The sequence below is a fragment of the Vipera berus genome, assembly GCF_964194415.1.
Source record: "Vipera berus genome assembly, chromosome: 2".
Classification (NCBI taxonomy): Eukaryota; Metazoa; Chordata; class Lepidosauria; order Squamata; family Viperidae; genus Vipera; species Vipera berus.
The window spans coordinates 159,455,305-159,473,011 of record NC_138203.1 but is presented as its reverse complement, the minus strand read 5'-3'; the positions used below and the strand labels follow the sequence as shown (position 1 = coordinate 159,473,011).

The following is a 17,707-nucleotide window of genomic DNA, read 5'->3' as shown; positions in this document are numbered from 1 at the left end:
TCTTAATCAGATAATTGTGAATGGCTGGAACAGGGTTCCAGCTTGCGCTAGACGAAAACACTGACAAGGAATACCGCTTGATCTTTCTTGAGTGAGTTCTAATTTTCTGGAACCAGGTGGATTGCATTTTCTGTTACTGAAAGAAATCGCTGAGGAACAAACAAACTTGTGATTTTTATCCTTTGAGAAAACCCTGGAGAATTGGTGAATTGCCAGATGATTGGAGGACAAATTCTGTCCCATCTTTAAAAAGGGCAAAAAGCAGATGCTGGAAACCACAGTACTGACCAATCACTTTGCAACTGATACGTGGGATTATAGAACAATCAATCTCTGGGGAAAAAACAACAGTATAGAGGCCAGCACAGATTTGTCAAGAACAAGTCTTGCCAGACTAATAGTATTTTATATTTTTATTTGGTAACTTCCTTAGGACATTATGGGAACACTGTGGGCATAATACAGTAGACTTCAGCAAAACATAGGACAAAGTTCCCCACGAACAAATTGGTTAGCAAGCTAGTTAAGCATGGGCTGATTGGCACATGTATGAGATGGATTCATGTCTGGCTTGAAAACCGTATTGACATCACTTCTCAACAGATCAAATTAAAGTGAGAATCAAATGCAACACAACAGGGTTTAGTCCTAAAATAGTAGACAACCAATATTAGAGGGAACCCTTGCCAAAATTAAGATGGTTTAAAACTTAAATGGTACAGCTAATATTTGTCATTGAATTTGGGGGAACCTCATTTGCAGTTGCAGCTTTTCATGTCCTAAGCACAAGATTCTTTCTCTTTCTCTCTCCATATTATCTTTCTTTCTCGGTGTCAAAATCCTTTGTTCACGCTCTTCACTTTCATGAAGGTAAGTCTGGAGGCAGCTGCTCTTTTAACTCATCCCTTTTCACTTCCACTTTTCACCCAAATGGAAGCTTACATAGGTAGTTCTCGACTTATGGCTACAATTGAGCCCCAAAATTCCATTGCTAAGCAAGACAGTTGTTAAGTGACCTTTGCCCAATTGTATGACCTTTCTTGCCACAGTTGTTAACTGAATCACTGCAACTGTTAAGTGAATCTGGCTTCTCCCGTTGACTTTGCTCGTTAGAAGATCACACAAGGAGATCGCATGATCCGAGGACACTGCAACCGTCATAAATATGAACCAGTTGCCAAGCATCCAAATTCTGATCACGTGGCCATGGGGATGCTGCCATGGTCATTATGAAAAATGGTCAGAAGTCACTTTTTTCAGTGCTGTTGTCACTTTAAATGGTCACTAAATGAATGATTGTTAGTCGTGGACCAACTGTAGCTCCCATAAATAATCTAATTACATTTTAATGTCTCCCTCTCCATGCACTGAGTTATTTTAGAAAAGCTGATTTTTGCTAACGTTTCAGCACACCTCACATCACCTCTTCCACCTAAAATGTTATTAAACCTGGAGTGTAAACAATAGATCATTTCAACATGCAAAGCTGTTTTTGTGGGCTTTTCCTGAACTACCGATCTGCATCAAATTATTGTTGAAATGAAGAGAAAGCTTAGCACAGGAATTTGTAATGCAAATCAATGCCCTCAACAATTAGTGGTTCTTTATATTTTTATTGTTGTACACAGCTTTGGTTTTCAAGCTTTCTTTTTCCACAGTCACCAAAGGGAGTCTGATAAGATACAGTATTACTGTTATCTTGCTATTTTAAAAGAAAGGATGCAGAATCAGACCTTTACCACAAATTGCAAAATTGAAAGTAAAATGTCTTTTTGATTCTATGGATTTGCCATACAACTGGCTAGAATACATATTGCATCTAAAATGTCTCTCTTCTTTGGTCTTATTCCCCTTGCATGTAATTATAGCACTATATGCATTGATTGTATGAGGACTCTTAAACATACATAGGAAGAAAATGATTTCAGAGTCATTTTCTTTTGTTTTAAAGGTCAGTAGAGAGCTCAATAATGATGTAGAACTCCTGGTTCATTTGTAAAACCCCTCTCCCCGAGCTATTGAACTTTGCTAAAAAAATGCCAATTATGAGGCAATTTTCCAAATGAAAGTAAATAGCAATAGAGCTTAGATGATTCACAGTGCTTTACAGCCCTCTCTAAGCAGTTTACAGAGTCAGCCTTTTGCCTTGAACAATCCGGGTCCTCATTTTACCGACCTCAGAAGAATGGAAGGCTGAGTCAACCTTGAGCCGGTCAGGATCGAACTGCTGGCTGTGGGCAGAGTTTTGCCTGCAGTGCTGTATTCTAACCACTATGCCACCATGGCTCATGAAATGAAATACTAGTATAAGCTTTTGGATATATTTAGTTCATATAAAGAATAAAAATAATACAGTATATGTAGCTTCCCAAGTCCATAGATCCCAACGTACAAAGGACTTGGGTCTGTCTAGTCTAAAGAAAAGAAGAAATAGGAAAGACATGATAGCAGTCTTCCAGTATTTGAGGGACTGCCACCAAGAAGAGAGGGCCACGTTATTCACCAAAGCACCAGAGGGCAGGAAAAGAAACAATGGTTGGAAACTGACCAAAGAAAGAAGCAACCTGGAATTAAGGAGAAAGTTTCTAACAGTGAGGACAATTAACCAGTGGAACAGCTTGCCTCCAGAAATCGTGGGCGCTTCATCACTGGAGGTTTTCAAGAAGAGGCTAAACTGTTACTTGTCTGAGATAGTATAGGTTCTCCTGCTTGAGCAGGGGGCTGGACTAGAAGACCTCCAAGGTCCCTTCCAGCTCTATTCTATTCTATTCTATTCTATTCTATTCTATTCTATTCTATTCTATTCTATTCTATTCTATTCTATTCTATTCTATTCTATTCTATTCTATTCTATTCTATTCTATTCTATTCTATTCTATTTTAAAATATTATCCTCTCTTATTTGCAGGAATGTTACTGGGTTACAACCCTGCTCAATCCAGTTATAGCTGTTGGTTTTTTTAAAATAGCACAAACCTTTACTGTCTACCTCTCCTTTACAGGTAGTCCTCAACTTACAACCATTCGTTTACTGACTGTTCAAAGTTGACATTAATAAAAGTAACTTATAACAGTCCTCCCACTTACAACCATGGCAGGAGAGAGAGAGGGAGAGGGAGAGGGAGAGGGAGAGATCAATTCTTTGATGTCATCAGCATCTACTATGTCCTGTTTGATAAATAACAACTGAACCCAACATTTGGGATAAATGAAATCGCAGCAATGACTGCGAATTTTCAAGTCCTGATGAGATCGCATTCAATAGTTTCTTGTGCTCAAAACTGCCATTAAAATAAGAGCCACAAGGGCCAGCTGTGACCGAGGGCCAAATAATAATGTACTCCAGCAAGTAAAAGCCATGTTAAAATACCTAGGATCCTAAAACTTAATTATCCTTAAGAATATCAAGACTTTAATGATCAACATGCACCTTGTTTTATCAACAATCTGTTCTCCTGGGGACAACAACTGAAAGATAAACTTACTCAAGCTATGGTTTCCTTGATAGGGGTCATGTTATAATTTATGATAACCCTTCATTAAACAAACTCTGAAACGCAAAGGCTTGAACTAATATATCTTAATACAGACGTCAGGTCCTGCAAGTCTTAATTTGGTCCTACAAAATCTATCAGTGGTGGGATTCAGCCAGTTCGCACCACTTCGGCAGAACCGGTAGCTAATTTTTTGTTGCCCAGGCCCAGAATGGACTTCTGGAAGCGGCATCTACACAGAACACCAATTGTTCATATATTTGAATCCCATCACTGAAATCTATCAATCATGCAGCGATATAGAACTTTGTGGCAGAAACTTAACTGGTGGTGGAAAAAAGGTATGATATGGAAGAAGAGTAGGCAGAACTGGGGGTGGAGTTAAGTGTGAGTTTAGAGTCCCTATGTCGCCACAAATGATCCATTTCATTTGAATTCCTTTGAACCTTTTCTAATGCCAATTTAGTACTGACCATTAGTTGAATAGATTCTTGTGTATTGGCTTGAATAAATATTCTGTGTTGCAACTTAGTGTATGGTCCTAATCCTTTGCCCTGACATATAAGTACTCTAAAGATAGCAATCAGAGAAACAAGAATCTTGGTTGGTTAAAGCCCTGCTCCTTACTGGTTGCCAGAAGGATTGTACCATATTGTATGCTCCTCTTTTACTGGCCCTGAACATTTCATAAATAAGGCCTGATTTATATTTCAATTAATCCTATACATTTTTCTCATAATGATGCCTTCATCCCATCCCTGAATGAGACAGGATTAAGTTGTCCTTAGCTACTCCAATTTTAAGGTAGGTTTTCTTCAAAGCTGGTGTCCACCCATAGTACTTTCAAGGTATATGAAAGCTAATTGCTTTGCCAATTATTCTATCGGCAATATACTGTATTTGGAGGATGTGGGATAGGTGAGATACAGGTACTTACTGGCCACTGCAGTAGGAGTGCTGATTGCATGAGGTTTCCTCTACCTGCCATGTTTGTTTGTTTTTCCTCTAGAAGGAAAGAGCTAAATATAACTGCAGGCCTCTATTGTAATAAATGGTTCCAGGTAGCCCAACGAGCAGATAGCGCAGCAGCAAAGCAACTCGAGACACCTGGGGAAACGGGGGCTTTAAGAGCCGGCACACTCATTTTACCACTTAGTTACTTAGCTGGCTTATTTTAACATTGGGTTCTGCATCCTCAGCTCCCAGCTGAGAAAGCTGACTAGTAAAGTGATTTCTGACCGGCAAAAGCCCAAGTAAGTATTCCACCACAGAAAAGAGCTTTTAGTGCAGAAGCTCATTTCTCCCAGTTAAAAGCAAACTCCCTGATGGCATTTGGGCATGTGGAGGGAAGAAGGGAGATGCCAGAGAGAAGACACCCGCAGAGGAACTGCCAGACTTTTGGGAGTGTGCATGCAGGAGCTGAGCGTAAACATGCTGCAGAGTGCACGGGAAGGGGCAGTTGGTCTGTCTCTCTTTCTCTCTCTCTCTCTCCTGAAATTCACTAAGGCCTACCAAAAGCTAAGCTGGAGGGAAGCCTGCTTCCCCGGCTGTCCTTCATATGTCAAGATAATGGAGTCAAGGAAAGCAATGAGGGAAGGAGAAAGAAACAAAGAAGCTTTCAAACTTCCACATTTTTACAAGCGCAGAGGTAGATGGGTTTAGCAAGAATTTGCATGCTGGCTGTCCCACACACACACACACACACCCAACATACACACAATGCAAAGACAGGACACACACACACCACCACCACCACCACCACCACCTCCACCATTTAATGGCAAGCCAGAGCAGAAGCTATAGAAGCAGGATAGGTTTTAGCAGCAGGAGTCAGCAAATTTGTAGGCTGGTTTGGATTTTTCATGGCTCACAGATGGAAGCATAGCCCTCAGCGGCTCAGTTGAAGATTCTGCCCCAACTAACAGATTCTGAACTGGAAACTTTGGAAGTGGAGATTATCTTCCATACTGAACTCCTAAGGCAAGTTCAGTAACCAGGACTTGTAGATACAGAATAGGCCCATTGTCTGATATCGCCAAGCTATAACTCCCAAGTGCTTCTGACAAGATGGCCAAGAGTAAGGGATAGCTGGAATAGCTAGATCAATGTTTGTCAGGTTTGGCAATCTTTAAGACTTCAACTCCCAGGGTTTCTCAACCAGCATGGGAATTTTGGAAGTCCATATATCTTAAAGTTGCCAAGGTTGAAAAAAAAACCTGACCAAAGAGAGCCACAGGTTCCTTACTACTGATATAGGGAAGTGCACAAAGATTCCTTTTCCATGTGGGTCAGTGTTACAGCTTGGTCCCTCATTTAGTAATTTAGCCAGATTTTTGTTTTTTTAACCAGGATCCTTAAGAATATAGCAACAGCAATAGCACCTAGACTTATATACTGGTTCGGCTTCCGGTTCTGCACAGTTTAGCGCAGCAGCCGAGGGATCGCGGGCTCTGCGCCCTACGGTTGATTTCTTTCTGTTTGGGGACCCTAATTGGGCCAAAAGCCGCCATGGAGAGGTGGCAAGGAAGGAGGGAAGCCCCATCGATCCTGGGGAGACGGCGGTCGATCCGGACGTGTGGGGAAAGCTCTCCAAAACCTGGCAGAAGAAAGGTTAGCGTCATTCATGAATCCAGCCCAAGCTACATGCAGCCGAAGCCCAAAAGCACTAAACTAAGCGTGATTGTAAACAGCGTGACTGAACTGGGTAAGAATATTGATTTTCTCTCTTCTACCTGACTGATTTCCTGAGGAAAAAAAAAGAAAAACCCCAGAAGTAAAAATCCTCCGTAAGTGAGGGTGTGTGTGTCTTTGTTCCACCCTCCCCTAAAGGGAAGCTGCAAATTAAGTTTAGGGGGGGGAGGGAATTGAAAGATGGACTGGTGCTGACATCTAATGGTGGATGAAAATACTACCCTAAATATACAGCCCAGAAAGAGAACCCTGTTGTTGTGACCTTCAAGGTGTTGATTAAACAAAGCTGGACTATCTACAAAATGAGAACTACAAAACGTAGAAAAAAATTGACCTTCCTGGATTATAAATATTGTTAAAACTGCGACTTTAAAGTGATTGGCAGAGAAAGGACTTTTGGTCATTATGGAGCATCAGAGATCTGCAGAAAGAACATACCAAGAAAAAATAAATACTTACCAGGAGGAAATGTTTGTTCTGTTACAACAAATGCAAATGATATTAACTTCAAACCATGAGGAAATTAAAAATGAATTTGAAACTTTAAATTCTCAATTTAATGTCACAACAATCAAATGATCAGAAAACAAAAAATGAGAGAGATCATGTAAAGCAGACAACTGAACATAAACTAGTGGAGATTCAAGTGCAGAAGGACTTACAAGAATCATTGAACATTGAAAAGATAACTTTAAGATCACAAAGTAAATTTGAGGATAAGGAAAAAGATTTGACAAAACGGATTGCTGAGCCATTGGGAGTACCACAAGAAATGGGGAGACAAGGGATGATGACAGAAATCTTCAATGAATATGAAGGGGCAAAATCTTTTTACAAAGACATGGATGTTTGATTTGTCTACTATATCCACGACATGTACAAGATTATGGAAAGACTCTTTGATGCAATGGAATATATTGATTGAGAGAGATTCTTGGCAAAGGAAGAGGGCTAAAGTGAGAATTGAGGAATTAGATGATGGGGTGTATCAGAGGGAATATTTAAAAATTAAACACTTGTTTGAATATGCTGAAGAAATTGAAAGATTTTAGTTTAAGAGGGATGAACTCTAAGTAAGACAGTATCTTTTTCTTCTCTTTTCTTTTTCAATATGAGAATTATAAAAATGTATTGGATGATTAACATAAAGGAAATGTTTTAGATATTTAAATGTAATTGATTTTAAGAAAATTCCAATGGATAACTAAAAATGGTAAACAATGTTTTGAATAGAATTAAAGATTAGATGATTGGATTTATTAAATGGAACATTTAAAGGTTAAACATAGGTTTAATTATGGGTAAAAAAGAACAGAAAGAATTTGGAAATAAGTGTGTACTAATTCAAGAGGGATACGTATTTTAAGTAGTATATTATTTTCTTTTTCTTTCCTCTCCTTTTTTCTCTCTCTCATGTCTTTTCTTTTCCTATGTCTTTCTTTTGTGTCTTTTTCTTATTTTTTAAGATATGAAAATAGATTGAAATACTTTAGGGTAATTAATTCTGGGGAAATTTTAACCACTAGAAATGTTTTGGACATTGTAGAGAAAATAAATTTAAATAAGAATTGTAAACAGGATTTATGACAAGGCAACCAAGATGACCAGATAAAAAAGAAGCATGATATTGATAAGATTATTAGTGGTAGAAATTTTAGAAAAACCTTTATATTTAATTGTTACTTATCAAATTAATAAGAATTGTATTAATTTAGGTTGCAAAGAGAATATTATTGGAAGAAGAGAAAATGAAGCAAAGCTATAATGTAGAATATAATTTGGAATATAGAAATTGATAGTGATTACTCTGTAAATATAAACCCAGACAACACGCTGTTTACCAAATATCAAGATGTTTATATTAAAAAAACATTTTTTTTAAAAAAACTTATATACTGCTTCATAGTGCTTTACAGCCCTGTTTTAAGCAGTTTACAGAGTCAGCATATTTTCCCCAACAATCTGCGTCCTCATTTTACCGACCTCAGAAGGATGGAAGGCTGAGTCAACCTTGAGCAGCTCAGAATCAAACTGCTGGCAGTTGGCAGAATTAGCTTGCAATACTGGATTCTAACCACTGCACCACCATGCATATAAAGAAAAGATAGCAAGCAAAAAGTATGATAGTGCACATTTGCCACTGTAATTTTATCAGGGCTGCTTCATATATGAATGTTACCTATTAGCTAAATATCAAATGATCAAAAGTTTATGATCTTTTCTGATCTTAGCAAAATGGATAGGACATAGGTAACAAAAATGATTATTAAAGAAGTATTATATTAACCTTGAGCCCAAGGTGGAGTAAATTCTCTCCTACAAACCATAAATACACAAGCCACTATGGGTTTGCTTTTACCTGGGAGAAAATTTTGGACCACACTGAGGACTATGTATACTCATTAGCCGACAAATTTGTGGGTAGTTGTATGGGTCCATTTAATATAGCAACAGGAACAAAAGCCAACATAAAAAACCTGTATGAAGATTTTATCTAAAAATGTCAAAGTTTGGAGTAAGACTCACTATGCTAAAAAGGTTTGCTTCACAAAAGTTGGTTAGTCCATATAATAGTCCATATAATATAATAATTCAAGTGTAGATTTTGTATCCATTTGTCAAATATGGAAAACCTGCATTCATACTTTGGTAATATCAGCTCTATTTATAAAATGTCTTTTTGTGGGGCCACCAACAATAGTGCTGAAAAAAATAATAAAGATGGCAGTAAAGAGTAAGAAGTTTTAATGTCTCTCTCTTGCCACCTAGTGGGCATCCTGCAGGTGAGATCCAATTGCCCTATTTTCTGCAAGAAAACCATTATGTAGGAAACAATATGGTTATGGCTCCAGACATTCCTCTATTCCCCAACGAGCTATACAATCCTCATTCTGAAGATAACATTTTATTAGCTATTCTTTTAATATATTTATGCATCTATAGTTTTCCCATTATCCTCTTCCAACTTGCAAATAGTATCATGACTATTTTAATTTGATTTGAATACATGAAAGTAGTGTTTTGTTAACTAAAAAAGGGCAGAAACTCAAAACTTCCAGAGTATCTAATTTTAGAATGGGAAGAGGATGCCAATGGTCCCAGATTAATACAAAATGTTCAGAATTGGAATTTGTTGTTTATTTAATGCTTGTCCAATCATTTTAAAATTATAGTTCAAATCCTGGAAAGGGAATAGTTCAGTACTGGAAAACCCTTATCAGTCAAGGTATTTTTTTTAAAGACAGCACAGTTTGATGAATCTAATATAGACATTCTTTGATGGATCTAGTATAAACTTTCTTATTATGATTGATCACATCATGCCTTTATACATGCATGTATTATTGTGCACACACGAATGTGTGTGTCTAGTCTATCACCCCACAATATACTTCTTCTTTTGATTAGTATCTTCATAACCTAGCCTAGAGCTGTGATGGGCATCGGTGCCCTTTTCATCACATACATTTGCTGCTCCCTTAAGAGAAGGGTCAATGGCTCTTGCTGTCATTTGATATGGACTGCTGCCTTCCATGAAGAAGCTATGGAGATGTACTGACCACTGCTGGGGTCTCAGATACTTGTCTGAAGGTCTCCGTTGAGCAATGTTCTCTGGGTTTCTGTAGCTTCATTGAGCCTGGACTTATCCTGCTTGCTGTCACTCCTGTCCGTTTCGTCCATGCCACCAACTTTCATCAGGCAGAGGACATTCTGGAAGCTCTTCTTGAAGTTGTCAGACAGAAAGGCATAAAGGATAGGATTGGCACAGCTATTTGCATATGTGAGGACCACCACAAAATCAAACATGCCCTTGAGGACGGGTGTTGGCACAATAAACACCGAGACTGATGAGACATTAAAGATATAGAAGGGCAGCCAGCAAAAGATGAAAACAGCAACAACAATGGAGACCATCCTGGTGACCTTTTTCTCTGACTTTTTCCTCTTGGAGGAAGCTACCCTAATGCCAGATGATTTCACCTTGATGATGATGAAAAGGTAACAAAGGCAAATGATGGTTAGGGGTACTAGGAAGCCAAGAATAAAGGCATAAATAATGAAGCCAGCATACCAAGCACCAGACTCATCTGGCCAAATCATGGTACAACTACTGTTTCCGTGATTATTGATCACTCCAGCATATATCATGATGGGCAATATGACCAGAAGTGAGATGCCCCAGACAGCTACATTGACCATCTTTGCTGTTCTTGGGCGCCTCCATTTAGCAGATTTTATGGGGTGTACTACAGCAAGATACCTATCCATGCTCATGACTGTGAGGCAAAAGATGCTAGTGAACTGATTGATTCCATCCACTGTCATGACGATCCGGCAGAGGACTTTCCCAAAGGGCCACTGAACGAGAGCCACCTGCACAGCCAGGAAGGGCAAGCCCAACATAAACAGTTCATCAGCTATAGCTAAATTAAGGATGTAGATATTGGTAATCGTCTTCATCTTGGCATATCGAAGGATGACATAGATGACTAGAGTATTTCCACAGAGGCCCACAATGCACACCACAAAGTAAATAAAGGTGAGGATGGCATTGCTAGTCAAGTCATAGTGGTGGCTTGTGATATTGATGGAAATATTAGTAGCCGGAGTCTCTGGGGAGAAACTGTCGAACTGAGAAGTTGAAGGGAACCAGAAGACTGTGGTGTTGGGCAACTCGTTATCCTGATCCATGATGCAACTGTTGTCACTGTCTGCCTGACAAGAAATCTTCTTCAAGCAAAAGAGGACGCCATCTTGATTGATTCAGGGTCGTCTAAGATAAAGTGGTATCTAAGCACAAAATAAATGAGAAATAAATTATGGGATAATTCTTTATTTGATCTCTCATATGAATTCTATCTCATTTAATGATTAATCTGGATGTTATCTGTAACAGAGAAATATCAGCATAGGCCACCAAGTATAATTCTCCCATTTATCTGGTCCTGAGATTCAACAAAATCTGCTGCCAAAAGTCTTTAACAGTCCCATCATTTACCACAGATGAAGTGACTAGGATTTCCCACTGGAAAAAGGAGATGGGAGATAATCATTGTGTCCTCAGATTAGTCATGCTGTTTCAAAAGGTCCCTCAGCCTCCCTTAGGAACTTTTCGGGAGATGCCGAAGCTTAGAGCAGTGTTTCCCAAGCGTAGCAATTTAAAGATGTATAGACTTCAACTCCCAGAATTCCACAGCTGCGTGTTGGCTGAGGAATTCTGGGAGTTGAAGTCTACAAATCCAAATTGCTGAGGTTGAGAAACTTTGGCTTACAGCAGGGGTGTCAAACTGGCAGCCTGCGGGCCAGATGCATCACGCGCAGGCCACATCCACCCTGGCTGCGCAAAGGCAAAAAGTGTCATGATATGTCACGTGATGCAATCAACTTTGACACCCGTGGCTTAGAGGATTACTTCCTATTCCCTGTAGAATGCTGTTAATAATAGATGAGACTGAACCCATTACTGCTAGGATGCTCAAAACATTATTCTGGTGGATTGCCATTGTTGTTACTGTTGTCGACATTATTATTAAAATGCATACAGGTAGTCCTTGGCTTATAACCATTCATTTAGTGACTGTTTGAAGTTACAGCGGCACTGAAAAAAGCGATTTATGAATGTTTTTCATACTTACAACCCCACGGACACTTGATCAAAATTTGAATGCTTGGCAACTGACATGTATTTATTACAGTTCCAGTGTCCTGGAGACACGTGATCCCCTTTTGCGACCTTCTGACAAGTAAGTAACACCAGCTGCCTGCAATTAGTGCAGGTTCGAGTCCCACCAGGCTCAAGGTTGACTCAGCCTTCCATCCTTCCGAGGTAGGTAAAATGAGGACCCAGATTGTTGGGGGCAATTAAGCTGACTTTGTAATAATGCCGCTTGGGGGGGCCCGAAAGCCAAAATAAGCAGGCATATACATAGAATGAAGGCTATTGCTAAGCACATTGGTTTGTGCTTCTTAGATTGTAAGCCGCCCTCAGTCTTCGGAGAAGGGCGGGATATAAATGGGATTTTTTTAAAAAAAATAGGGAGGTCAGATTCACTTAACAACTGTGTTAGTAATTTAACACCTGCAATGATTCACTTAACCACTGTGGCAAGAAAGGTCGCAAAATGGGGGCAAAACTGACTTAACTGTCTTGCTTGCTTTGGGCTCAATTGTGGTCATACGTCGAGGACTACCTATAAAAAGAAGCTTCATGTGTTGTATATGAGTTTCATTTTTTTTTCATGTTAACCCTATAAAATAGGTTAGGCTGAAAGCCAAGCTTGTTCAACAAAATTCATTCTGACACAAATTTCCTCAACTCATTTCTCATTCATTAAACAATACACCAGATTATTCCCAAATTATAGGTCAGGTGATAAGGGAAAATGCCAAATGTAATGCAAATTGCAGTTTATTTAATCCTGTTTCCAGGTAAGGGGTATGATATATGATTGCACTTCCATAGAGGTGAGGACGAGATTGGACTGCAGAGTTTTTTGAGACGTAGCCAGCTCCTACATTGCAACAGCTGACCATGTTAAACAATATCATTCTGGCAAATGGGAACCAAGTCCTTGTTACTTCTTGTCCACCAACACAACCTATGGGTTGTTGTTTTTTTCCATGGAGAAACAATGCTGAGGTTAAATGCATCCCTTTGCACGGATGTGAAAAGTATGGAGAAAGATACCTTCTAGGAAGAGAGTAATTCCTCGAGATATTACATTTAGCGCTAGAGTACAAACCAAACTAGGGTTTGAGGTTCTAATACTGTATTTACTATAAAAGAATGAATACAGGGGTCCAGTCGCAAATTGTAAGAGATTATTTTGGAAGAATCAGCTAGAAGATTAACAATCTCTAATATTTCTTTTTCTCACAACCTATTTTCTAGGATAGCATTCTGTAGCTTGCAAGCCACAGGTAACTCCCAATATTTCCCCCCCCCCCCAATTGTAGAGTCTCCTCTCCGAAAACATGTCAGAAATCATCAGTGATTTCTTCCTGATTTTCAGCAGGAAAACAAACAAGCGAGCAAGCAAACGTGTGTGTTAAGCAACAAGTAGGAAACTCTATATCTTGTCCCTTCAGCAATGTCTTTGCCTCACCCCATGAAAATTGTAATTACTGAAACAGACAGACACTCTGTCAAAAAGCTATCAGCCTCTGCTCTTGTACTTTCAAAAAGTTCAGGTGTGAAAATCAGAACACTTTTCTACTTACTTCTTCAAAACAAATACCCTACAGTACTTTTTATTTACGAGAAATCTCCCCTCCACAACATGTACGCAAATAATAAGGGGTGAATATTAGATATCTCTAAACATGCAATTCTAAACATGTAAATTGGGTCATTTTCAAATCTGTTCAGATTATGGTATGGAGGTAAACAATAATAATAGCACTTAGACATATATTAAAGGGACGCGGTGGCTCAGTGGGTTAGGACGCTGAGCTTGTCGATCAGAAGGTCGGCAGTTTGGCGGGTCAAATCCCGAGTGCCACGTAGCAGAGTAAGCGCCTGTTACTCATCCCAGCAGTTCGAAAGCACGTAAAAATGCAAGTAGAAAAATAGGGGCCACTACGGTGGGAAGGTAACAGCGTTCCGTGCGCCTTTGGCGTCTAGTCATGCTGGCCACATGACCACGGAGATGTCCTCAGACAAGCGCTGGCTCTTCAGCTTTGAAACGGAGATGAGCACCGGCCCCTAGAGTTGGAAACGACTAGCACGCATGTGCGGGGGAACCTTTACCTTTACCTTAGACATTGCTTTAAAGCGCTCTCTAAGCAGTTTACAGAGTCAGCCTATTGCCCCCCAACAATCCAGGTCCTCATTTTATCAATCCCGGAAGGATGGAAGGCTGAGTCAACCTTGATCCTGTCAGGATTGAACTGCTGGAAGTTGGCAGAATAAGCCTGCAATACTGCATTCTAACCACTGGGCCACCATGGTCTGGTCTGACCTTTCTATACAGGATAGTGCTACTTTCAGGTAAATGTGCATCCCAGATTTTGGGCATTATGATCTGTGGCCGAAAATCTGCTCACAAAGCAAATTGAACTTCCAACTCCCATACAAGTAGTCCTTGACCTACAACCATTCCCTTAGTGGTTGATTAAGTTACAGCAGCACTGGAAAAAAATGTCATTTATGACTAATCCGCACATGTATGATCATCGCAGCATTCCCATGGTCAACATAATCAAAATTTGGGGGGCTGGGAATGGGCATGCATTTATGACCGTTGCAGCATCCTGGGGTCATGTGATCACCATTTGCAGCCTTCCCAGCTGGTTTCCAACAAGCAAGGTCAACGGGGAAAGTTGCAATTTGCTTAATGACCACCTGTTTCCCTTTACAACTGCAATGATTCGCTTAGCTGTGGCAGAAAAAGTAAACTCTGCTGCAACTCACTTAACAACCAACCGCCTTGCGTAGCAATGGAAATTCTGGCCCAATTTTGATTGTAAGACAAGGACTATCTGTATTCCTTCCTGACTTCATTCTGCTGCAGTCTACATATTTTGTGCAAATAAAGGAGAGTGATTTGTAGCTCAGGGTTGACATGAGGTGTCCCTGGTGCTCTCTGAGCTTGCTTTTTTTCTTGCAGGCATTTCATTACTAAAACAAGGGAATGCCATCAGTGCTGTGAACCAAGATTTTTGTGCCAATGAAAGCACAGGACGGGGTGGGGGTGGGGGGATGGGGTGGGAGGCAATTGGGCAATTTCCGAGTGGTTCTGCAGAGGTGATAACATTTCTGGCCATTGGAGAAGCTGGTAAATGAGACAAAATGCAGAACCTTCAAATCAGGAGGTAAATATACAGTTTACAATTGTTTATTCCCTCACGGAGGGACTGGTCACGGAGAGACTGAGGTATCTTTGTGCTCATCTTTTTGTCAAGAGGAGCACATTCTCATTGGCTGTCCGTATTCTGCAAGTGCTGCAGATCCTGATGTATGCAAATAGGTCTGTCGGCACAGCATCCTAGCTAATTTAAATACTTCTGAAATCCTGATTACTTTCAATTATGAAATCAAAAGGCCGATTGTATTCAAATACTCGGAGTCCTACATCTGAACAGCAAACTCTTTTCTTGCCACACTCTCACATTTGGTCCTTTCTTTGCAAGAAGATAATTCTTAAAAACCCTCTCACCGGTCTCGTCTCGGAAAAATCCATTCCAAACGATAAAATGTACACAATGTGGGTCTCTTTTAATTTGCCAAGAGGGAATCAATGTGATTTAATCTTTCTAAATATATGTGCAGCATCTCTGTCAAAACAAGACTTAACCCAACTTTTAATAGTTCCTTGGCATGGCATAAGCTGACACCAGCCCTCCTAAGAGCATTTCACTTTCCATCCAAGTATTCCCTCTATTTGCTCTATTTCATTCTTGACTGGGAGCTGCTGACATATACTGGGTGTCTCAAAACAGACAGCAGCCATTCTCATTCCTGGATATTGTCTCACAGCTCCTAATCAAATCAGACTTGAAAAGAGGAAAAGAACACGTTGGAGCAGGGAAGACGCTTAGGATAGATAGCTCTTTGGTCGAAGGAGACGCTTCTGTTGCCAGCTTCTTCTCCTGCTGGCTTCCCTCACTGAATCAAACAAGCAGCACTGGATCCAAGCAGCAGAGGTAGGTATGGAAATGGTAGGCGTTGAAGAACATTAAGTAAAAGGTCTTGGGTGGTTAAAATTAATATCTGAGTTTAGTTACATTTACACACCCATCTTTTATCAAAAAGTTCAGGCTATATTACACAAGATCTTTTTACTCTCTTCAGGAATAAAACTTGGACTGAGTCAAGTCATAGTCTCCAGTTGTACCTGGCTATAGCTGAGCCACTCAAAACATCAGAGAGGCAAAGAGAGACCATCAAGAGCACTGGGAATAGTAGGAGCTGTCTTTCCCTGTCACTCTAACTTAGCTCAACCATAGCTTATTCCATCATGATTTACTAATTTAACCCATTAATGGCTGCATTTGTTTAACACACTAAACTAAAACTCATGGATAGCCGGGATCAACCTAACAAAAATCAAAGAAACCACATTCCTGATTAATGTGGGCGCCCTTCTCTTCCCTTTAAGTCAGAAAAAAAGGTTGTTGGTGTTGGAAAAAAGATCAGATTGCAACGATCTCTAGATTGGGAGAGGAGCATACAGATACTTGCACATATTTGGGTGCACGCATTATCTCAGCACATCATTTTGATCATTGCTCTTCACATTACAGGTGAGAGGGGGATGAATGCATTTCACAGAAACCAAGTTGAAACTAAAACTGGGAATCCTAGCTGGGCAGCCCTCATTCTCAACAGTTGGGAAGAGCTGAGAAATGAGTTGGGGATAAAGATGAGGAAGTCAAAGTAAAGGTGGTGGTGGTGGGGTGTTAATATTACACTGCACAGACCCTCTCTCTTCACATAACCCATACGTCCACCATCTGCAGAAGAATTGGGGATCCAACTGCCAGTCAAAACCGCCAAAGGGAATTCTCAGACATCTGAAGGCACATACGGAAGAAAGCTGCCCAAGATGCTTCAGAAACATCCACTTTTCTTTAGGAGGGAACTGGGCAACACAGTAAACATTATCATGTACCATTAGGATTTGTTCTTTTCTACCAGCCTGAATAGAATAAAGGCAGTGCAATGGGAAGAAGCCTCGCTAAGGATCTGTTGCTAGGAAGGAGGTTCTCTTAAGGCACTTTGACTCTAACCCAGCTGAGAGGGAAGGCATGCAAGCCAACTCCGGCGTCCATCCCATCCGTGGACGAGGCTCTAAGTAAAACATGCAACAGATCACACATCTTGCTCCTTGTGCGCTCTGCTTGCTCGGGAAAGAAAAGTCCATTAAATGCAAGGGAATAATTTCCAAAATGAGCGCGCCCACGACAGCAGCCTAAAAAAAAACCAAAAGAGCGTAAGCAATGAGGGACTCGGAACTAGCACTTTACAACCAGACCTGCTTTGATTATCGATCGGGACCAGTCTCGCTTCGGTCCTTCCTCGATCAGGAAGTTTTCCCACCTGTAACTCTTTTTCCTAATACTTCGATCCCTCTACCCGCCACCCGCCACCCCGATCACGGTGCACCACCAACTCTCCTCCAAGATCACTTACGAGGTCGGAGCCTCAGTGTTTCATTCGCTCGCTCGCTCGCTCTCTCCCTTCTTCCCCCGATGCACGCTCCAATTCGGGGGCGCGCGCCTCTTTTCTGCTCTCTGGTCCCAATGAATCCGTTGCAGCTCTTGGCGATCGAAAAGATTCCCTCCGAAGCGCAGAGGAAGCCAGAGCGGCGGCGCTCGGCGCGGCTCTGCTCCTGCTGCTGGAGGAGCTCCTAGAGAGGGGAAAAAGCAGGCGGTGGGGCGGAGCGAGGGAGCGCAAGCGGCGGATCCCGGGCTCGTGTGCAGACGGAGCTCAAGGCACGGGGGCGCTGGAAAAGCGCTCCGCGGATGCACCCGCCGGGACGGAGCACGCTCGCTCGCTCGCTCGCGCCACTCCCCTCCCC

At 40.8% G+C, this 17,707-nt stretch overlaps 1 protein-coding gene across 1 annotated transcript; it reads right to left on the bottom strand.

The window, feature by feature from the left end:
* Nucleotides 1-9,020: 9,020 nt before the first annotated feature.
* SSTR2 (somatostatin receptor 2) lies at nt 9,021-17,450 on the bottom strand. Its single transcript, XM_081321697.1, has 2 exons — nt 17,320-17,450; nt 9,021-10,976 (listed from the first exon to the last, which is right to left on the bottom strand). The coding sequence occupies exon 2, from the start codon at nt 10,875-10,877 to the stop codon at nt 9,759-9,761; it is 1,119 nt and encodes a 372-aa protein (XP_081177823.1). The 5' UTR covers nt 10,878-10,976; nt 17,320-17,450; the 3' UTR covers nt 9,021-9,758.
* Nucleotides 17,451-17,707: the final 257 nt, after the last annotated feature.